General features: G+C 37.9%; 1 protein-coding gene across 1 annotated transcript in view; it reads right to left on the bottom strand.

The window, feature by feature from the left end:
- The window catches only part of LOC134535263 (angiotensin-converting enzyme), a 548,035-nt gene that overhangs the window by 379,044 nt on the left and 144,773 nt on the right, over positions 1–24,218 (bottom strand). The window contains exons 4-8 of the mRNA XM_063374335.1: positions 21,827–21,970; positions 18,741–18,932; positions 15,790–15,887; positions 14,913–15,082; positions 10,940–11,064 (exon numbers count right to left, since the gene is read on the bottom strand). Of these exons, the coding sequence (XP_063230405.1) occupies positions 10,940–11,064; positions 14,913–15,082; positions 15,790–15,887; positions 18,741–18,932; positions 21,827–21,970 (729 nt within the window). The remainder of the gene's footprint in view (positions 1–10,939; positions 11,065–14,912; positions 15,083–15,789; positions 15,888–18,740; positions 18,933–21,826; positions 21,971–24,218) is intronic.

Genomic DNA, 24,218 nt, shown 5'->3' with positions numbered 1-24,218 from the left:
GTTGAGTCCTCAAAGGTTGTAATGGGCGTTCCACTTGTCTGTTTCAATGTGATGCAGTTTATAGAATAAATTCCTAGTAGTCCCACCATATGGGATATGAGACGTGTGGATTATTTATCCTCGTGGCTAAGTAGTTGTGTATATAGTAATAATAAAGCACCCGTTTCCAGATTTTGTAACAACGGATGCACCCACAATTTCTTAGACTGGGTTTCCTCCTTTTTTTCTCTCTCTTCTCGCAGGCAAGCAAGCACAAGAAGTGCTCCTGCTTCCCTGGTTTCTAACTTCGCAATGACCTCCTGTTCGAAAGAGAAAGTTTATTCCACAAGTTGCCTCATGCGAACTCAGCCCTAAAAGAGTCTTCACACGACAGTCAACTAGTTGAGGGTCAACCAGGAAACTTAGTTGAATCAACCAACCCGCTTCGTCTGAAAGGGGTCTTAACTCTCCGCTTCAACTTCTCTGGAGGGAGATCGAGTTTGAATCTAGGTCTGTCTATCCCGCTGGCATTCCTGAAGCACTCCATGCTATTGTTGGGACGGTTCCTTACCACGGATTATACCCATTCCTTCCCTCGAGTTCCCTGTCTTGCGCGGTGAATGTCTTATCCTATCGTGACTGATATGTAAAAGTAGGTTCAATAAATACAAATGTCTAAAAATCTTATATGCAACACAGAAGAGGTCCATGAGCCAAGGAATTCAGCTGAGAACCTATCAGCAAACAGTTTGAATGAACAAATGGCAAAACAAAATACACAGAAAGCACACAGGTTAACAATTACATTTACATTTCACAAATAACGTTAAAAATAAAGCTTTATATTTCGTTATTCATTACATTAAACAAAAATAACCGTAGAGTCCCGAAGTCATTTTTGTCATTAACGCTGGACGCTATTTCGAATAAATGAACATACGCCTACGAGTGTGTTTGTGACCATGCATTAAGTAGCCGAAAAATGAAAAGTTATCAGAGTGCGCTAATTTGAATTATTCTGTTCCATTAAAAATGTAATTAACTTCCTACAGAAACAATGGTGTGGTTGCTGCACAATAATAGTAGATTCATCCAAAAGGTTAGAAAGTGTCCAATCATGTCATATTTCGATTTAATATTTATCACTTGAAATCTCTCACAGCGAATTTGGGAGACAAATCAAAATTTATATTTTATTGATACTTTAATTTACTTATTGAAAAACTCACTTTTATTAATAATAATTTCTAATGTTTGTAGCCTTTCTTATATTCTCACTCAAAAAGGTTCAAGAAAGTACCGAGATATTACGATATTTATTTTTCAAAATGAATTATTGGAAACATTCATAAAAAAATATCTCCTTTTATTTAATTCCAGAAAGGACTACGTTAAGTGTCATGTATGTTTCGCAAAAAAAAATAATAATAATTCGACTTTATATAGATGGCCGCCAATTACCAGAAAGAAACTGCTTACACGGGTATACCCTATTGCCACAGCTACGGTTATTTCGCGGATTCATTGGGTAGCAACGTGGACTTGAAGCGCTTATAGTTCTGTTTCAAGTTGATAGTTGGACTACAGTTCTTTGGACAAGCCCTTGACTTCCCTGAGCCAGTTATAAACAAGAAGAAGAGTAAGTCGTTACCCAATCTATTGTAACTTGCCAAAAGATGCAACCTTGTTATCGACCAATAGGCGTTTTAAAAATTCTTTGATTAAAAATGTTTTCATTTTAGATATACGCCACTGCTGGTAACAGTGAAACCAGAAAGGGCGAATGTAAAAAAAAAATCCTTTAGTATTCCACACTGCAAGAATCATTACCAAAAATGTTTGAAAAGTCTTCCTTATGCATGGGCAAGTTAAACTCAACCTGTAATAAAATTATCGTGGCCAGGTGCATACACTGTTGTGGAGGGGGGGAAGGAAGTGGAATGGGGTACATCTCCCTTCTAAATCCTAAAAAAAAACTATAAAAATTATTCCCATAGTTAAAGGAAATAATTTGAAAGCAAACTCTGGGCATAGTGGTTCTATTCGCCCTCCCCCCTTTCTCCTTCGCTCTACCCGAAATGAACTTCTATGTACGTTCCTGATAGTGGCCCTACTTATTGAGATTTAATAACATTCAATTAATTTTAAAGATAAATACCTGCCGCTATCTGTGTTCGATAGGCTGGTTATGATTTGCTGGATTTGCAGCGACGGGTAGTTTACAGTTCACAGTGATTAAAGCCATAGCCATAACCCGAAACTAACCAACGTTTATTAGAATAAAACTTTATTTTCTGTCAGTGTAATAATTAATAGTTTGTTTTTTGGAGGGGAGATTAGGTTATGTTAGGTTATCGTAATCAAAAACACTGGTTGGTTATGTTAGGATAGCGTTATTTAAAATACTCTATGACCTTAAATTTTTTTTTTACTAGCGATCGATAAATATCAGAGAACTTCGGAAATGTTCGGGTGTACAGTCTACATTCCACATGGGTGAGAACCCATGTGGACTGTAGACTTCACTACAGAGACCGCATTGCGCTGTTAGCCGGGTGTAGAGTAAGAAACGAAGCTGCAAACATTAGTGATCTTGACGGTTCGCAAGTGCACCCTCCAAAACAGCGTTTCCACCATTGCCAAACATTGACAGCACTTGAGGCTCGCGCGAAACTACCTCCTCCCCGATTGCTTCGCCAGCTGCCAGACGGCTTTCTCTCGGTAAAGGAAACCGGTTCAATGCTCGGGGCGAGACGAGAGAAATGCGAAGTGCATGCGGGATTGTTTTATTTTGTTTTAAACTAAATAGGCTTTCGTTTCTCACAGCACAGTCCGAGATCCATACAAGTACATGAAGTATTGACGACCATTTGTTATATTTCATCTCTCGTGACTCGCGAGTGACAGGATAACAACTGTCGTATACATATGTATGTTGTCCGTAGTATTTGTAAACACAATGAATCTGAATTTGACTGACAAACTTTGACTGCAGTTTCATCACGACAAAATAAGTTGTAAACATAATACGATTTATGGTATAGTGCGTTCCAAGGCTGAGTTCGAGCAAACCAAATATTTGCTGTAAATAATAGAGAAAGTATTTAAGATTGAGCACTGAGCGTCTGGTTTATTTTTAATGGAAATCATTTCTACAACCACCAGAAATTTTGTCGCTATCGCAAAATGACTTCATTGAGATAATTGGTGGTAAATCCTTTATTTTTCACATACTTCTGTGACATGTTACTACCACAAATGTAATAACTTTGCGACAGTGCAAAGTTCTCAGTGGTTGTAGAACTTCATTCTATTAAAAAAAAAAAAAAAAAACAGAAAGCATGCAAATTAATAGTATTTTTCGATTTCTGCATCTGATACCCACGAATTAGTCAGGAAAGAAGCTCACCCCTTGACGTAAGATCTTCAATTTCTTCGTTTGACAATCTTCTCCACGAAATACATGTCGAGATACATGGTAGGCTGAAACACTTCGGCATAGAAGCGTTCCAAATCATCGAGTTAGATTCGCGAATATGGGTCATACGGAAAAGTTCGGGATTCCAATTAGCAGTGAAATCTATCTGCTTGGAGATTCGAACAATGTCACCGTGTAATCTTTAGGCTTTTTTAGATATTTCTTCTTCGTGTTGGAAAACACCGTTCGAAGCAAGTGATCGTCCTTTACGTCTTTGGGTTTAATTTTCGTGGTAGAATGCACAGTGGAATTGAATTAACTTATTAGTTTCGGCAAGATATTCAACCGCTTGTAATTTCCGTTAGCTGTTAACTGTCACCACATCTTGGTGCGCAAAGTTCTGTTAAACCTTTTGACAATGGAGGCCTTGAAATTACTAAATGTAGGGTAGTTTTGGATGCCAAACTTCTTAATCAAAGCCTCGAATGTCGCACTGTAGAATTATTTTCCGAGGTCCGTTTGCATGTGCGACGATACATGACCATTACGCAAATATTTGTCGTACCCTTGATTACGTCGATTTCATGCTTCGATTTTACAGCTCTGGCCCAAGCGAACTTGCTATACATCGATGACTGTCAAAATGTACCTACTTACAACCTTTATTAATAGGGGAATATGGCATCATCTCAACAAGTTCCGGCTGGAATACATCATCAAGTCCACGCAATAGACCATGCGCCGAAGGTATTTCCGTCTTGCAGGTGCGTGAAGTTCGCAAGCAATTCCGGTTTGACTGAATGTATTTATCCGGATTCCTTCAGCTCTTCCAGTTTAGAGACTATTTCGTTGATGTGCGAATAGTTTCCTGCACTAAGCGAAGCAAATAAAAGTCTCAGCCTGTCTACCAATTCGTTTAGATCGTCTAAATACACATAGCCAAAGTTCTTACCATTTTTAGCTTTTTTAAACCTTCACCGTGTACTACTAGTTCACTGAAGAGATTGGTGAAAAGGTAGATTTTTTTTCATGATCTTCGTCTTTATATATTCCTCTTTCTGGATCGTTATCACGAAAATGCGCATGAGTTAGTTCTAGATGTTTTTTGTACTCTTAAAAATCGTCATGAGAATAGCCTTTAGGTTCCTTGCGAAACAGCAATTCGTACAGGCCTGGAGTCTCGGGTGTTTTGTTCTCTTTTACGCATATGAAATTTCCTGATATAAAAATTATTTCTTTAGCACTGAGGAACAACCTTTTATGTTTTCTGTACAGTCCGTAGATCGTTTAATAATTTTGAATCTTGAAAGATCTCAAGTATGGCCGGACATTGCATTAACATGGAGTCCTCGTTTCCGTAATTTTTTCTTGTGCATGGACTCTGTACTAGTAATGTCCTCTTCTTCTCTTTCGGGTTCATATATTCTCTTTTTCGCAGTAGGCATCTCGACATCAACTTCTATCTTCATATTGATGGGTAGTTCTTCCTTATTTTTAAGTTCTTCAAGACGACCAGTGATTGGCTTAAATATCGCTTCATTTTCCATTTAACGTGCAAGCCTGGCTCTCATAGCAAATATATATTTTTTCACGAACAGATTGTAAAGCACGATGAAGGTCACTGGCCAGATCCGACATAGTATTGGCCATACACAAATTGCATGAGTTATACTTAGATTTTTTTATTCGTCTGCAGGAACATTTTACCTGTGGTTAGCAAGATATGTTTTTGTTACCAAGTGAGTTAGTGCAGACAGGTTAAACAAACATCGGAATCAAACTGTAAATTATGCGGCAAGACATTTGTTAACATAAAACTTGCAAGGTATCATCAAATATATCACCGTCTTTTAACGAAATTGAGAACTTTGTGCTGTATGAAGAAAATGTGGTAATCAACTGTCATGTGTAACTGTTCTGAAAAGATATGTCAAGTCATGTTGAAAAGGAGAAACGACAGTAATTTTCTTGTTCTTCGTTATTGTGCAAATTATGTAACAAATTGTTTATTTGTAAAAAAAATTGTTTTATATTTTTCCGTACCTGTAATTTTTACAGTATTTTTACATGAAAATAACATTTTTTCATTTATCAAGGATCGAACTTAGTTGATCGAATCAGTCAACAAATAAATTGCTGGATGTTTTGAATTTTTTTGGTTTATTTCCGAGTTTATAGCTTAAAAATTATGGATTTTCAATATGACAGGACGCCCTGGCAATAAATGAATACTCTAGTGGCCAAAAATTTAACTAATATGGCGGCATTGTACTCTAGCAGACGAAAATATCTTAGATGGCGGCCTCCAGCCAACGAAAACAAGATGGCTGCCATTAGGTCTGCTTTGAAATTAGTGAATTGAGATCAGACTGCCGGTGGCTTCTACGGAGGAAGGATCCTTCACCATTTTTACACGCTTTACATTAGCTTCACCTGTATGTTTGTATGTTTGTATGTTTGTTTGTATGTTTGTAACCGACTCATTTGGGTGCGATATTGACCCACTTTAAAAGGCCAGATTTCATTCAAATTTTGTAGATTTATCGAGGACCGTTGACAATACACTAATTTGATGAGATTATTCCATTATTCAATTTGCAAAATAAGATTTTTGTCAATTTATATAATTTCAGGCTCTGTTTATATCGCGCTAAAGACAAACTGAAAGAAAAGAGTTCGCACATTGTAAAGAAAACCATTTCGCTCATGTGCGAACTCTTTTCTTTCAGTTTGTCTTTGGCGCGATATAAACAAAGCCTACTAAATATTGTGACATTTAATTAAAATAAAAGTGAGAGTGGGTTATGATTACTGTGAACAATATACTTTCTTGAAGTGAATATTATTACACGCTTTATATTAGCTTCACCTGTATGTTTGTATGTTTGTAACCGACTCATTTGGGTGCGATTTTGACCCACTTTAAACGGCCAGATTTCATTCAAACTTTGTAGATTTATTGAGGACCGATGGCAATACAATCATTTTATTACTTTAACCCGAAAAGTGAAAAGTGGGGCATAGGGACAAAAAACCCTACTTTTTTGCTATGGGCAATAACCATGCTTTTTGTATGTCCATGAGTCCGGGGCATGGTGGTAAATTTTTCCGAAGTCGACTGCCCCTTCAATTTTGTTTTGTGTGCGGGGGGGGGGGGGGGGTGTTCGAAAACCCGAAATTTAAATAAATTTAAAAATTGATTCTCTTTCGAGCTCTTCCGAGCAATTCGTGGTCTTCAACCTCTCAACCATCCCCCCACACCCCACCCCAGGGGAAAAGTCATTTGCCCACGAGTTTTCAAAATTTGGGACAATGAAAGTACTTAATTTTGACGTGCATCCAGGGCCTTCTCGCACCATAAGACCTTTATGGAGGGGGGTGGGGGAAGGCAACGGCCCTTGTATTGTATTTTGACCCCCTTCAAAACGTCGGATTAACTCGAAATTTGGCATAATTATCAAGGACTGATGACAATTCAATATTTTAAACAGTTAAACCCGTTATCCTTACTAAGTTGATCAGGATTAGCAAATTTATGTTTCCTAAACTGGTAGTGTCTTTGCGCCAAGACCAAGACCATGCGCGCCGATCACCTATTTCTCAGATAAGTTACCGACTTTGAATAAACATCAATGACTTCCCGATTTTATTGAAAATCATTGTTATTTTTAGTAGGATATTGAAAATATTGTGTATTATAGTTCTTCAACACGCTATATCGAATATATATTTTTTAAGCAGCCAATATCTAGTCAAACTCACTTTAATAGTAAATTGATGTAATAAAAAAATCCAACTTAAAAATTAAAAATAAATAATAGTTTGAAAAAACTAAAAACACGCTTTATATAAAATCCAACTAAAAAATAGAAAATAAATTTTAATAAATATAAATTAAGAATAGTGTAAATAAGAAAAATGTATTTTATTATAAAAAAAGCCAAAGCCAAAGCAAAAGCCAAATTACCCAACGTAGGGTAAATGGGAAGTAATTTTTATTTTAAATGTTTTATTGAACTAAAATAATTTTGTTTTTGATTTCGATAACCATCTCTACGTGATACATTAATGTTCTCCCCTACTGTTGCCATCTTTACAATGGGAAATGTGTTGAGAGTATTTGCATGATTTGTAATATCTAAATTTTCCACCGATTTACCCTATTGTACCCTACCAGTAAAATCGGATAAAAGTATAGATTTTCAAGATGGTTGCCGTAAAGAAAATTGCAACACTAGGGATTGAAGCATTCGATTCCAAGATAACGGAAAGTTATAGACTTCAAAATGGCGGAAAAACAAAATGTTGGATACAAGATGGCCACCGAGGTCAAGGTCAAAGGTCCAGATCATCCAATATGGCCGCCGTAACGTCATAATTCAATATGGTGGACATCGGCACCGGCACCACGAACCTGATCCAGTTTCCGGACCTACATTTATATACTACTAGCTGCAGTACCCGGCTTTGCCCGGGCTGAACACCGGGTGATATATTGTCCGCGAGTTACAGCAAAATAGATAGCGATATGTCCAGTGTGGTGGACATTAAGAAATGACACATAATTACTGTTTGTGTATCTGTGACCTATGGTTTTCTGTTTACCCATGGCGATCGGTTGAAAGGTTTAGAAGTTGATGCGCTACAGCACCATCTAGCGGCGAGTTAAAAAAAATGGTTAGCATAAAAACCTTCTCCATGATAAAAACACTTCGATGTGCCAACTTTCATGGCGATCGGTCAAACGGTGTAAGAGTTTATCGACGTCATACATGCCAACATACAAATATATATATTCTTATATTTCGAAATTTTGGGGCATTCACTTTTGCGGAAAGTGAATGTTCAGGAACTCGAATGGTTTGGAACACTCCATCTCGAAAGAATATATATTTGAAATTTCTGAAATTGTCGAAATTTTGGGGCTTTGTTCCCAGAGGGGGGCGGGGGGTTCGAGGACCCTGAATGTCTCGAAAACACTCAAAATCGAAAGAGATATAAAGGAATATAAGAATGTAGGCATTTACTGTACTCCTATCTACCATAATAACATTATTGACGAATAGAAACCTTATTACCTACCTATGAATAATTATCTAAATAAATTAATAAATAACTGTATGTTTAAGAATTTACGTACATACATAATATTAAAGTTCAAACTATACACACCAAAAAAAAAGGCTGTTTTTGAAACTATTTTTTATTTTTCATAATGTTTAAAACATTTGTAGGATTTGTTTATGTGTAAAACAGTGGTGGCAATATTCCGCTTATCCAAAGGAGTATAGAAAATAATAGAGATATCACTCCCTGTACACACCACAAATCTTTGAATTAAGTAAAAAAAAAAACATAGTCCAAAATGAAACAAAAAGTATAAATAACAACTAATTTGACAAAAGAAATTATACAGCTGGAATGACAATGTTAACATCCGCCTAAAATTTAATATAAGTAGGTAGGTAAGAATATATATAAGAAATTAAATGAAATTAAAACATACATAAATATAATTATCTCACACTCAACCAAACATAATGTTTAATATGAAATAAAGGAAGATGGCAATTACACGTAACTATTCTAATTAATTAAAAAAATCAACTTTCCTGAAAAAGTAAAATTCAAATTTTTCAACAATATATTGTATAATTGATAAATATTTCTGGTCTTCGGTCTCGGCAGCCCTAAGACTCTTGACGCTCAGCAGATAAATTATAAACACTAAACCAAACTCCTTGCAAATAAGTAGGTACTGTAAAAAAATTACAATATTGACAAATAGAAAATATTAGTAGGCCCTACCAACCTATGAATAAATTTCGAAGAAATTTATAATTTTAAGAATTTATTTACCTACATAATATTAAACTTGAAACTATCCACACAATAAAAACCTAAGAATGTTAGTGAAACTAATTTTTTTTTATTTGTCATAATACTTAAAATACGTATGTTTCCAAAATGAAACACAGTATAAATAATGACCAATTTGACAAAAAAAATGGTACGACTCGAATGACATTGAAAACATACATGTGAAATTTAAAAGAATTATGAGTGCCCTAGGTAGGGAGAAAAAATATATATAAAAGAAATTAAATTTAAAAAATGGATGCGTGTACTTAGGTACGCGCATGAGAAGTTATACCTACTTCTTTGGCATCATTAAAAAATAGTTTTTAATTGCATGCAAAAATATTGCGTGGAGTCCCTCCACGTGGAAGAAGTGAAACTTCGTAATGTGGAAATGAAAATAGGAAGGGGTAGAAATTGATTTTTAGTGAAATCATATTGTATCAAATCAAACTAAAAAAAATAAAGGAAATAAATTTTTAACGATTCATAGAATGATCTTCAGAGAGAGAAAGAGAGAGAGAGAGACCTATTGAATGTCTATAAAACTAACTTTTTTATGAGAGCAGATTTTTATGAAATAGATCATGAAATCATCCAACAATAAAAGCTGTTTATTTAATTAAGCGGACGGGTTCGCCCCAAGGAGAAAATTGACGTGGCGAGACCTCGTGGACATAGAGAAATGACACACACTCACTATTTATGTGTCTATGAAACATGATTTTTTTCCTGCAATTTAAATTGTAATATACAAAAACGGTATTGAAAATTGAAACAAATATGGCGACACTACAAACTGTCAAGATCTTTATTTTTTTCTTACTCTCTACTTAGTTCCTTACAATAGCAAAACGTAACGTAATGGCTTGAAAGCTATTGCTCGGCAGACATAGAGGAATGACCCTAACAGTTTGTATATCTATGACACACACAACATAAGATTAAGATATATTTTTTTAACCCGTTTAAAATTTATTTTTTTAGACAAAAGATAGCCTATGTCCATCCCCAGGATATAAACTATCTCCTTGCCAAATTTCATTACGATCCGTTCAGCCGTTCAGCCGGGAAAAGGTAACAAACAGACAAACAGACAGACAGACAGAGTTACTTTCGCATTTATAATATTAAGTAAGGACTAGATATATTTGAAAATTTGTACCTTTACATGAAAACAACTCTAAGTATTAGTACCAAATAGTTTTCGCAGTAGTACTGGCTATGGATTCTTATCCTGGAATTTATGTTTTGTGTTGTCCCATTACCTACAATAGTGAAAGTTATTTGAAAACCGTTCGCTGAATAGCTTTCCAGTATTAACTGAGCACGTTTATGAGAATATTAAAACAAAATGAAGAACAATTATTGAATATTCAATCATCTTATTCATGGTTTAAAAAAAAGATGCTTGAATAAAACATCAATCAAAAAATTTTCGTACCAATACTTATTGAAAAAAAATTTTTTTTTATATATACAAAAATAACTATACCCATGTGTTGTACAAATAAAAAAAAATCTTGTTGTGTTTCTTGGTAAGTGAATTTTAAAGAAAGGTTTTTCTCTGTAGCTGCATGGGACATCTGTTCCAAATAAATTTTATACTTTGTTAAGTGTCGTACAAGGTGTGGCTACATCAATCAGTGAGATACTCTTGAATTGCAATGTCTGCCTACTCACCTGGATTGGCGCCATCCCTAAACGCTTTGGGCAAGTGTCGGTAGTACAGGAAATATTGGATGTGTCCCATTTCGTGATGCGCCGTCACAAAGTCCTTCATGTTCACCTGTGTGCACATTTTTATCCTGTAAAAAAATAATGTATTTTAATAAAATCATATTTTAACTTACATTTTACACACAGTGGCCTTTTTAAATATTATAGATTTTTGGAATGTGTTATTGGTGTGACAGATTAGTAAGAAATAATTAAAAAAAACAGATTTAACGTAACCTTAAGCTTTATAGTGCACAGTATTTGGGGCTGTAATTTTTAAATAAATGGAATGTATCTAGACATGGGTTTTAAACGAATTATTTGTAATAAGATTGACATGTGATTTATGTCTATATCCCAAAGCAAACTGCGGTGGCAGCAGGAATCATCAAAAATAATATATACTTAAGATAGGGAGTTAAGGCATGGCACTTTTACTTCCTAACTTAATAGCAACTTGGCCCTTTGGATAGCAGAGAGTATTAACGACCAAGTATCTTAACTTATGAAACAAAATGATTTACTCGGGAGTTTTATAAGTGTTCAGATTAAAAAAGAACATTTTTTACCAAAATTATCACAAAATGTACGAAATCTGTTAAGGTAGGCTAAAATTCTTCTAACAGTGTTATTAAACTTCTCTCAGTTGTGAGCAGCTTGTGTTTAAAAACAAAACAAAATTATCATCAATCTTTTTAAACACAATACTGTATTTTTCATTCATTCAATCTAAAATCTCAATTATGTTGTAGTTTATAAATCCGGATTGGAGCAGAGTGCATCTGACTTCAAAATCAATTTACACCTCTTAAATTAATATAAGTTTGTACGTATTCAAAGAGTTTTAAAACCTGAAAAATGCGCTCTTTTTTCTGGCCTCTAGATAGGCTCCACGTTATCGTACAAAATCCAAACGGTGTTGTTTGTTGATTGGCAGTTGTCACATTGTAACATCTGTCAAAGACACGTAACTGGGTCCCGTGCTTGTTGCGAGAATTTTTTTACTGGCTCATAAATTTCTAGGGCGCGTCACGCAACTCGTTAACAACTACTAGAGGATATTAAAAAGGAATAACATTTTGCAATCTGGTTTGTTGCCAAATAAAAGTGCAAATTATTGCAGTTCTCTAGTCAATACTATGGACGTGCATAGTTTGAGTAATTACTATTTATAACCATGATAGAATGTATATAATTATACATTTTAATGAGGTTATCATTAGATCATGGCTAGGTTGACACACTCAGTATACAATAAACCGATAAATTAAAAACCAAATTTATATTTCCAATCACATGTAACTTAGACAGAAGGTAAAAAGTGACACTAGTAAATAACAAAAGACTTCGTCTTAATTATGCCTACGTGTGTGTAGAGTTGTGCCTGGTATCAGAAAGTAGCGTGAATGTTGTAGGTCTAAAATAGTTATGTATGACTTGCCTAGAAACCCAGAAATATTACGAATCATTTGATGTCAGACTAAAATTCACAGTTTTTGTACTGTACCCTCCAATTCTTCCCTGCTGGCTGATTTATTGCCGTAGAACATCTCCTCTTTTGAGTGAGTCAAAGTGATTCGGTCTCTCTACTGTTAGCTGGTACCCGACTGGCCCGCAGTCATGTAGCCTATAGGAGTGACGGTACAATTGTGAACCTATCGTCAAAACAATATTAATAGGCATTAGGCCTCGCCACTTTGAGATTTCGCTTGCAATAAAGCTTACATGGCATAGGAATTAGTATTAGCTACTTGTAGAAGTTAACACTTGTGAAAAAATGTAATTATCTTGACAGTTGTAATCGCCCACGTGAAGTAAGTTAATTCCTCGCTGCACTTACATACAAAGGCTTGTTTGTAAATATGTGGTTCCAATAGGAGTAGTAGGTATATAAATGGGCATTCTGCGACAATGATATTCTTATGGAACTATGGCTTGGTAGCTAACTCAAATGTATCATACCAATCTAAAGGATTCGGTAATGTTCGGGCGTATCAACCACTCGTTGCTTATTGATCAGGACCTGGGCGCCCAATTTTAAAGAAAACTACGTCCGCCATCTTGGAATCCAGAATTTTGGATAATCTTTAATTATTTAGCTATAAATTCGGAAAAATTCGAAAAATCATCAAAAATTTAGGTATTTAAAATAAATATTAATTCTATACATTTATTTCCTTGGTTCGATCCTTGACAGATGCAAAAACTTAATAAAATATGGCGAACAATTCTATAAAAATACTGCTTAAAATCCTCATCCAACAGACGTCAGTAATCTACATATTCAGTCTTTGCCCGCCAACTTGGAAATACATAATCATTAATCTAGATTTTCGGGAAAAATTCCAAAAATCATCAAATACATTGTTTGTTAAAATAATGATTGAGTTGATCGATAGCCATCCCCATTTAGATAGTTAGTTAATGCAAAAAAAAATGTACCAGCTTCAAAAAATAAAACAAAAATAAAACAAAAATAATTGAAATTTATTGTATAATTTCTACAAGAACAAAAAAAAAAAAAGGAAATTACTAGCGTTTCTCGATTATTGCAATCTTTTTAGAAGGCAAAGAAAGTCCTTTGCATGCCTCGATATTTGTTTTCAGGACAGATCTACGTGACAGACGATTAACCAGGCACGTCCAAAGCATGTCCAATCATTGGCCAAGCACATTAAGTCGGTGCCCAGTCATTTCCATTTGGATGTCTAGGAGCGTCAGATAGGTTTGGACAGACACATTAGTCGGTTGGTCAGGTTAATAAGTCAGGTTGGTGGCAAGGTACGCCCAGACGGTTTCCAGACACGTATATTCAGCAGCCAAGAACGCATGTAGAGTATGTGACAAGACGTATCCGATTGCTAGTTAGGCATGTCTATTCAGTAGCCACGGCTCGTAATCAGCGCCCAGGTACATTCTGTTTAAAGCCGACATGTCCAGTTATCAGCTAGGCATCTCCAGTCAGTGACCAGGCACGTCCAGTTGACACATTAAGCTGGTGCAAGGTACGTCAAACAAAGGTCAACGCATGCAAAGGACTATCTTCACCTTCTAAGAAAATTGTAGAATTCGAGAAACGCTATTAATTTTTCTGATTTTTTTTGTTCTTGTATAAAATACATTAAAAAAATATTTTTAATTTGGTTGTTTTATTTCTCGAACCTGTAGTTCTTTTAGTTATTTTTAATTTATTTATACTTTATTGAATCAATAACTTTCGAATCAAGCAATATTTTAACAAAAATATTTTTTGATGATTTTAGGAATTTTTCCAGAATTTCTAATTTAGGAATTACGAATTTCCAAGAAAGTGGCCAAGATGGCATTGGTAGATTACTGACGTCTCTTGGATGAGGAATTTAAGCAAGTGCTTTTAAGGATATTTTTTTGAGTAAATATTTTCTTTACCTGAAATTAGTATTTTGTATGTCATGGTTCAAAACAAGGACAGAAATATGATGAATCAACAATTATTTAAATAAGCGAAATTTGTGAGAAATTTTTAGAAGTTTTTTTTTAATTACTAGCTAATAATTAAAGATTATAAAAAAAAATTTGGATTCCAAGATGGTGGATGTTGCGTGGTCAAAAATGGGCGCCAAAGTCCTGATTAATAAGCAACGATCGGCGTACACGCCCGGACATGGCCGAATCCTTACGATTGGTAAGCCACAACTCAATAAGCCACTAAGCCATAGTAACATAGGAATTAAATTGTCCCAGAATGCCTATTTATATACTACTAATAAGGTATATTTCTCCGAATATGATTTATGCTTTTACATGCCAGGAATTAAGATAGATAGTTCACAATTAGATATAAAACTAAAATATGGAAAAATGGCATATTTATGTATAGAAGTTTGCAGTCTCATTGATAACCGAAAGAACACGCAAAACGCCTGTGTCTCTGCATGACAGAATATGCAAGACGCGCCTGTAGTCCCGCTGGTTGCAGAAGTCCCATGCCGAGGGCTGGCAGTTGATGATGCGATCCGCGGGTTGCTCGATGATGGACCCAGCCCAGAACTCCGCAGGCATCGCGCTCAGGTTCAAGGACAGGTAGAAGTCTTCTGCTAGCTTGAAGATGGAGAATGGATTGTATCCCTACAACTCACAGAGAAAAAACTACGTTTAGTTATTTTTGTTATTAGAAGTAAAGTTAAATGTACAATAAAACAACTTTACATTAACATTTTTTAACAATTGTTAATAAAAACACTTATTCCAGTGATGTTATCTAGCTGTAACATACGATATCTCTAACTTGATCAAGTGTGGTTTAGTTTCATCGACATTTATAAAAAACAAATCATCATCAAATGTGTAGAAATAAATACTTCGTGACTTCATTAATCTTGAAGACTAGCTTATCATAAAAATAAATCGTTTGATGATTGTAAAGAGCAAAATATTTACAAAATCTATAACCATAATTAAGTATGTATGTACGTGTGGTCTACATACGGGAGGTATGTTTGGTCATAATTATTGGTAAAATCGGTCTGTATTGAATGAAGTTTATAGTTATACTGCTTAGTGTAAACAACAATAAAATCTTACGCAGTAGTGACATGGTGAGCTAAGCCAGTTCATTCGCCCTTCCGTATTGAATTCAAACTGTTTACTGGGAAAAGAATTGACACCATAAAACTTCGTTAGGTATTAACTGACTTTTGATGAGTTAATAAAATGACAAAAAAAAATTGGTTAACGAGTTTTAAAAATCGTTAGCAAAACTGAGGTGAATGGTTGTCAAAGTCTTGAATCATATTAAAAAGTATTGCAAATATTAAAACTTTCTTCACGCTCACCTGTTCCACCATCTGCGTAGAGACGTCGACGTAGTTCTTCCCTGGATAGGGAATGGTGACGTCGAGTATATTGCTCCACGACTGAGCCCACATGTTTCCTAACAGGAATATTAAACAAACAAAAGTCATCATTTATTCAAGAAACACCACTAAAAATTTAATGGGCATACAAAATACTAACTAAATTTAAGTCACAAAAATTATCAATTAAAACTGGTTAGACTCGATCTGTTAACTTCCAAACGAATCTGTATTGAGATATCCTAAGTTTACCTTTGTATTTTTATTATTTGTTCAAATATTTGCTTGTCATTTCTATGATATGCAAATCATTCTTCAATGTATTCATTTCAATTTGTATACGCAGCAGGAATACATCCACACCAAACTTGAAACCTTGCGACACGAAGTAGTGATGGCACATGAGAACGTTCATAAATAATTCCCACGTGTCCCAAGAATGTCCCAAAAATCATAATGGTATCGCAGTATTTAGACTGGCCCAGTGGTTTAGTAGTGCTCCATAAGTTTTTTTTTTCAGTGAGGGATAAAACACTTCAGTAAATGATCAAAACTTCTTGTTAACACAAATTTTATTAATCACATTCATTAATAGCCCTCCAATGGATCGTTTATCACGTGAAAGAAGGGATTTTCAAACATTACTATAGATGATTTTGACTTAACTTACAATTATTAAATTAACGCTGGAGGCTTTTAATTGGACCATAAAGGTATGCGAAACGAGAGAATAATGAGATGTGTGGACCATGGGGTTTTATATAAATCATAATATAACACCCCGAGTGTACCCTATTAAACATAATTGTTTTGGCACCTCGATACAGACTCACCACCCTAGCTGTTTAAAAGGAATATTTTTAGTCCATCACTGAAAGGCTTATTTCGTAACAGAACTATCAAAAATACGTGTTATTAAAGATGATATTTGGTGCGTCTTGTTACTTTGTGTTTCTAAATTTCATTAGTAAGTCTTCCATATTTCCTTTAAATGTTTTTATACATGCTCTGTGCCAAATTAAAACTATATACATATTTAAAAATTTTTAGGCTTATTTCGTAACAGAACTATTAAAAATACGTGTTATTAAAGATGATATTTGGTGCGTCTTGTTACTTTGTGTTTCTAAATTTCATTAGTAAGTCTTCCATATTTCCTTTAAATGTTTTTATACATGCTCTGTGCCAAATGAAAACTATATACATATTTAAAAAATTTTAACAAAAACGTATATACGTGTGTATGATATTTATATAAGTAAATGCTTCTTAATTTGTACCTTTAGAAAACAAACTCACATGGCTTTGCTTACACACTAATGAAAACCAGTGAAAATTTACAGACATTTTCATAGTAGAATGCGTGTAAAATAAAGGAAATGATTTTTGTAAATATAGAGATATGAATCTTCGTAGAAACTAAACCGGATTCAAAATTCTTATTTCTGTGCTTTACTGTGAACAAGGTGTGGAAGTAATACGGGTGTTTTGCGGTGGAATACGGAAAGTTTCTTGAAGGTTCGTGTTCAAAGTAAGGAAAATAACTATCCTAAAGTTTATGAACAACCTTTAAAAATTTGTAAACAGTGGCCTTAAAATATTAATGGTAAAAATATTTAACAGAGCAAAAGCCTAATTTAATAGATGCGTTGGCGAATTATAAACCAATGATGGCTTCGTTAAGTGCAGTTCGTTAAAGGACTCCAAAAAATCTAAAATACAGAAGTGCTTCAACAAGTTAAATTTTTATGGGAAGTGTGTACAAATATAGAACAGGCGGTGAATAACTCTTGGTGTAGGTACCTATACACACACACACAGAGAGAGAGAGAGAGAACTTTTCTTTACTTTTACAAAAGAATCCTATGGAAACCAGTTGCAAAGAAATTGTGCTTAATACAACAAGAAAGAAATTTTAACTTCGTAAAACAGACGAATTTGATTATTTTTGCACACATAAAATACGTTTTTCGAGATAATATTTAGTGTATCTCGTAATAAAAATTGGGGACATAATTCTATATATTAATTGATGTTTCATTCAAGCATCTATATTTAAACAATGTAAAAGATAATCTAATATTCAACTATCTGACTTCGTTTTGTTGTATCATGCTTATTATGTGTGCTGTTAATACTGGAAAGCTATACATGGAATGGTTTAAAAATAACTTTAGCTATCTGAGGTACTGGGACAACACAAAGCATAAACGTCCGGGTAAGAATCTAAACCCGCGAACAATTTTTTTAAATATACATTTACAGATTTACAAATATATATATATATAGTTGTACATGAATATATTATTTCCAATTACAAAAAAAAAGGGGGGTTTGTCTGTAAAGTCGGTTTATGGACGATAATTTTACGTGATAATATCATAAGAAAACATTGATGAAAATTGCATACTTTTTAGTTTTCAAATATGATTTACAGTTTTTGCAAATTTTCTTTAAATAATTTGTTTAAATATATTCACGAACAATTAGTTATAGAAATAAACTGAAATCAAATCAATGTCATTAAATTGTTAATTTGAAATGACGAAATTGGACAAATAAATCAATTTTTTTAAATGCTGCTTTTTAAAAGCCCGCCTTAACCTGTTTGATATTATAGAAGATTTTCTCGCACGGTGGTTGGCCGGTTATTGCAAGCTCGGCTCAGGTGGAAAATGACAATGAGTCATGCTTTTTCGTGCGTGCAGCCGGCGTTCATCGGTTTATAAGATGTTATCACGTCAAAAAAAATACAGAGCTGGTCTGTCACTCCTCTTTTTGTTTCATTCCCTTTCTTATGACTTTTCAGTTCAATTTGAAACCTCCATCGTCAGTTGAAAACACCTGCTCGCACATGATCAACCTATGCAGTGGAGTATCTCCACGTGGCACGTGGCACGTGGCACGTGGCACGTGGCACAGGCGCTCACCCAGCACGTGCGCCGGCAGGGGAGCCGTCTGGCTGATCTTGTCCGGGCCGTACAGGTCGCGCAGCTTGCGGCGCACGTAAGCGTGCAGTTGGTCGTACAGGGGCCGTATGCTGTCCCACACGTCCTCCAGGTCTGCTCTCAGCGTCGGCGACTCGTACGGGAACATCCAGTACTCGGCCGTGTCGCGCAGCTCTGCGCAAAGGACATCAGGGCATGAAGACATCAGGACATCACGACATCAGGGAAACATCACGACATCAGGGCATCGGAACATCAGGACATCAGGAAATCAGAATATCAGTTCATCAGGACATGGGGCATGAAGACATCAGGACATGAGAACATCAGGACATCAGGACATGAGAACATCAGGACATCAGGATATCAGGAAATGAGAACATCAGGAAATGAGAACATCAGGACATCAGGACATCAGGACATGAGAACATCAGGACATCAGGAAACACGTCATGAAGACATCATGACATGAGAAAATCAGAAAATTAGGACATAAGGACATCGGGACATCAGAACATCAAAACACGAGAACTGTGATGCCAATTAGTCATTTTCTCGGCACAATTGATTGGCAGAGTGCAACTGTGTCTCTTGCTCAATGTACACTTAAGAAATACGCGACCTCCCCAGCCTCCCCTCATCAGACAGCCCGGCCCCCCTCCCAACCCATCAGGGCTCCCCTCTCCGCCTTGCCCGGGTTACTCTCTCAATCCCACCCGGACATTACCTCTCCACCCTGGCCGGTCCCCCTCTCCCAACCCATATGGGCTCCCTTCTCCGCCCTGCCCGGGTTACCCTCTCCAACCCACCAGGGCAGTTCCTCTCCACCCTGGCTGGTCTCCCCTCTACAACCCATCTGGGCTCCGCTCTCCGCCCTGCCCGGGTTACCCTATCCATCCCACCCGGGCAGTTCCTCTCCACACTGGCCGGTCTCCCCTCTACAACCCACCTGGGCTCCCCTCTCCGCCCTGTCCGGGTTACCCTCTCCATCCCACCCGGGCAGTTACTCTCCACCCTGGCCGGTCTCCCCTCTACAACCCATCTGCGCTTCCCTCTACACCCTGCCCAGGTTACCCTCTCCATCCCACCCGGGCAGTTCCTCTCCACCCTGGCCGGTCCCCCCTCTACAACCCATCTGGGCTCCCCTCTCCGCCCTGTCCGGGTTACCCTCTCCAGCCCACCCGGGCAGTTCCTCTCCACCCTGGCCGGTCTCCCCTCTCCCAACCCATCTGCGCTCCCCTCTCCGCCCTGCCCGGGTTACCCTCTCCATCCCACCCGGGCAGTTCCTCTCCACCCTGGCCGGTCTCCCCTCTCCCAACCCATCTGGGCTCCCCTCTCCACCCTGTCCGGGTTACCCTCTCCATCCCACCCGGGCAGTTACTCTCCACCCTGGCCGGTCCCCCCTCTACAACCCATCTGGGCTCCCATCTCTGCCCTGCCCGGGTTACCCTCTCCATCCCACCAGGGCAGTTCCTCTCCACCCTGGCCGGTCCCCCCTCTCCCAACCCATCTGGGCTCCCCTCTCCGCCCTGCCCGGGTTACCCTCTCTATCCCACCCGGGCAGTTTCTCTCCACCCTGGCTGGTCCCCCCTCTCCCAACCCATCTGGGCTCCCCTCTCCGCCCTGCCCGGGTTACCCTCTCCATCCCACCCGGGCAGTTCCTCTCCACCCTGGCCGGTCTCCCCTCTACAACCCATCTGGGCTCCCCTCTCCGCCCTGTCCGGGTTACCCTCTCCATCCCACCCGGGCAGTTCCTCTCCACCCTGGCCGGTCTCCCCTCTACAAACCATCTGGGCTCCCCTCTCCGCCCTGCCCAGGTTACCCTCTCCAGCCCATCCGGGCAGTTCCTCTCCACCCTGGCCGGTCCCCCCTCTACAACCCATCTGGGCTCCCCTCTCCGCCCTGTCCGGGTTACCCTCTCCATCCCACCCGGGCAGTTTCTCTCCACCCTGGCCGGTCTCCCCTCTACAACCCATCTGGGCTCCCCTCTCCGCCCTGCCCGGGTTACCCTCTCCAGCCCACCAGGGCAGTTCCTCTCCACCCTGGCCGGTCCCCCCTCTACAACCCATCTGGGCTCCCCTCTCCGCCCTGTCCGAGTTACCCTCTCCATCTCACCCGGACAGTTCCTCTCCACCCTGGCCGGTCTCCCCTCTACAACCCATCTGCGCTCCCCTCTACACCCTGCCCAGGTTACCCTCTCCATCCCACCCGGGCAGTACCTCTCCACTACGGCTGGGTTCCCGTTCTCTCCCCACCAAAGTCGGGGAGTCGGCGAGGTCGTGGAACCGACGCGCAGGATCTGCATTCTAGTGATGTAACAAATGTCAATATTTAGGCAAACGCAAACACTAATTCAATTGAAAATATGTCACCAATATTTACGAATACGAATAATCAGTTTTCAATTCCTGAGTTGGTATGAATTGTTGGTGCGACTGACGCTCGCCCTAGTACCCGCCGGTAGGTACTACCGGTGAAGCCACCACATGTTTATCACCGTTTGCATCTTACTCCTGGAACTGCCGAAATGATAGAAAATATGCCGTGGTTTTTTGTTTGTAAATTTAACAACAGACACGAAAAGGGAACAAGTGTATATTTGAGGTTAGAGTGTGATTAGTTTAAGAGAAGATGATGTTTTTGTTTGTTTAAATTATTTTTATTAGCATCTTTAAAGAAGTTCATTATTTAATACACTGAAGTTTAAAATAATGTTTTTAGTAAAGACTAATATAATTTTAGAGAATAATATGTTTTGGCTTTATTAAATTATATTTTTTTGTGTTTTTAAATGAAAAGTATATTTTTAATGTTAAAGTAAAGGCTGATGAAAGATACAGTTGCAAGCTTACCTAAGTGAAGAAAAAAACTGAATTTATTTATTAAAAGAGTAAGAAAACACGTTTTTAATTTAAAAAATGCTAAGAAATTCATATTTGTGTCCTATTTAAAATTATTTTCACATTTAAAAAATTAATTTTTACATCAATATTTGCACGATATCGGCGTGATATTTGCGAATGCGGATGCCAGTGAATGCGGGAGTACGCTGGCAGGGGCGGACTCACTGTTGAGCCGGGCCGCCTGGTTGCTGAGGTCCACCAGCTGCTTGTACAAGTCCTTGACCTTCTCGCCCGTCTTGCGCCGCCACTCCACCCACACGTGCTGCAGCTCGTCCCAGTCGCGGCTGCGGGCCATGATCAGCGTCAGGTCTGCAACCAAGTTAGACATCCATCACATCATTTCGTACGAGCAGGTTTTCTTCATAATCGAGGTTATAAACAATTCTTTCACACCAAAATCTCCAAGAACAGTAGACTTTTAGAAGTTCAGCGTTCACCCATAGAAATTTAAGTAATGATTTTGATCGATAAAAGAAAAATAAACATGATATATTTTGGTTTATATTTTGCTGCTTTTAATACTTTTTTTAATGTAAATTGTTTTATGATTTTGTTGAAAAACCAGTCATAAATACATATACATTAATGTCACACAATGCAGTACCCACAAATATTAAGTTTGCATTAAATACCTACATGCTTACAAGTAACACGTGTCAGAAATACGGCATCAAATACGGACTTCTTAGAGACACAATTCCTGTCGCTTCTGTGTATGAGGCATGAGGGGCTATGAGGGGGAGGAAATGCATTATTATAGCCCACTATAAGAATTATAATAATGCTTTAAAATTAATCTCTGTAACCTTATGTAGTTAAGTTGCTATAAGGTTCTCATTCTGACTTGACTAGTTTTTTGTTGTATTAAATCCTGGAAGGGAGGGCTCCTATCTCCTGCTGCTTCCCTGGCCCCATCGAAGTGACATGTCCGCGCTCAGCGCCTGGCAAGGATCTTGTTCAGTGCAACCAGCACGATGGGCAGTATTTTAATAAATTTTCTTGTGAAGTATTTATTTGAAGGGAGTTTTTTCCGCATTTTTTATAAATTATCTTACCTCGGTAACTATCAAATTCACGTGTTCTTATGTTGCAAAAAAACACTTATAATACGAAACTTGGACACGAAATTTAATGTAGGATTCTTTAAAATAACCCTGAGTGTGATAAATATATACGCAAATTGTGTTTTCGGCCACATTTCTGGACGTGAATCACACGTACCTTCCGCACCCACCGGTATAATTCACTGCCGGAGCAGCTACCAGTGGCGAGGCGTGAGGTTTACATGAGGGAAAGCAACAACTCCGTTCACCCCAAAACACGGAGGGGGAGAGGGGGGGGGGTCCGGGGCCCTCCCCGGGAAAATATGGATTTCAAGGTACAAAAGGGTGCTATTTAAGTAGTTTTCTTAACTGAACATTGACTATTCCACAGGTAGAAAAATTGAAATTTTTTTTTAAATTATAAACTATTTTTGAAAAATAATAATGTTTGGCATACATTATTCTGATAATAAAATACCTACTCTACATTATTTATATACTATGTGGGAGTGTAGTATCATCGATATCTGGTACAAAATATATAAACAGACAACACATGGCAAAGTAAGTACTTAAAATAAAGAGAAGAAGCTCATAAAAATGTACTAGAATAGTAAAAATTAAATGTTGGTATTTTTTGTACCAACACAAAAGAAACTATCTTCATACGTGATCAGAAACTCTGTTAACTGGTACGTGGTTATTCACAGTCACTCCAGCGAGATTGCAACTCTCGAGCTGGGATCCCGTATCCGCCACCCGCGGGACGCGATCGGTAGCAGTTGGCATTGCTAGGCCACCTCCCGTACGCCCATAAATCCCCCACGCACTGCCAGCCTTTGTTTACCCAATAGGGCGCAGGGAACTCCCAGCCAACAGCCCGCGAGAGAGATGCGCGCGCCCCGAGAGACGACCGCAGACTGAAACGCCACCTCGCCACCTGCCCTGCCGAACAATAGCGGACATAGCCGAAGCAGTCGGCGGAAGAATTCCACCGTCTGCTTCGGCCAAGTTCGCTTCAGTTCGGCAAGAAAGCGCTACCTTCGTAGCTTCTACCACGTGTTTTTACAGCCAATCCCCTCCTCGAACCTTTGTACCATACCATCCCCCTTCCGAAAGGAAACTACTGCGGCAGCCTTCCTGCTGAAAGCGGTCCTACCAGCGCTTCTAAACCTAGCAACGCTTCTAAAACAGCATGTTTTGTGTGTCAACGAGTTCTTTTCTTATAGCACACAGCGCACAGTATTGGGTCCCAAGAAGATAATGTAAAAAATACATACATCTAACTGCACGAGCCAAAGTAAATTACTATTCTGAATAAAATATTTATTTAAAAAATACAATGTCTGGAAACTGCCTGGGCAAGCACTGCTTGCTTTGCTTGCCCTGACGAGACGCCACTGGCAGCTACGTAGACTATTATAAACCATTTTAATTATAAACCATTTGAATAAACGGCTTCGATAAAAGGGAAAAAAAAAAGACTTGAAAAACTACTAAACAAAATTTTTTAT

Source organism: Bacillus rossius, chromosome 8 (assembly GCF_032445375.1).
Source record: "Bacillus rossius redtenbacheri isolate Brsri chromosome 8, Brsri_v3, whole genome shotgun sequence".
In the NCBI taxonomy this organism is placed as follows: domain Eukaryota; kingdom Metazoa; phylum Arthropoda; class Insecta; order Phasmatodea; family Bacillidae; genus Bacillus; species Bacillus rossius.
This window is presented reverse-complemented; position numbering and strand designations above follow the sequence as displayed.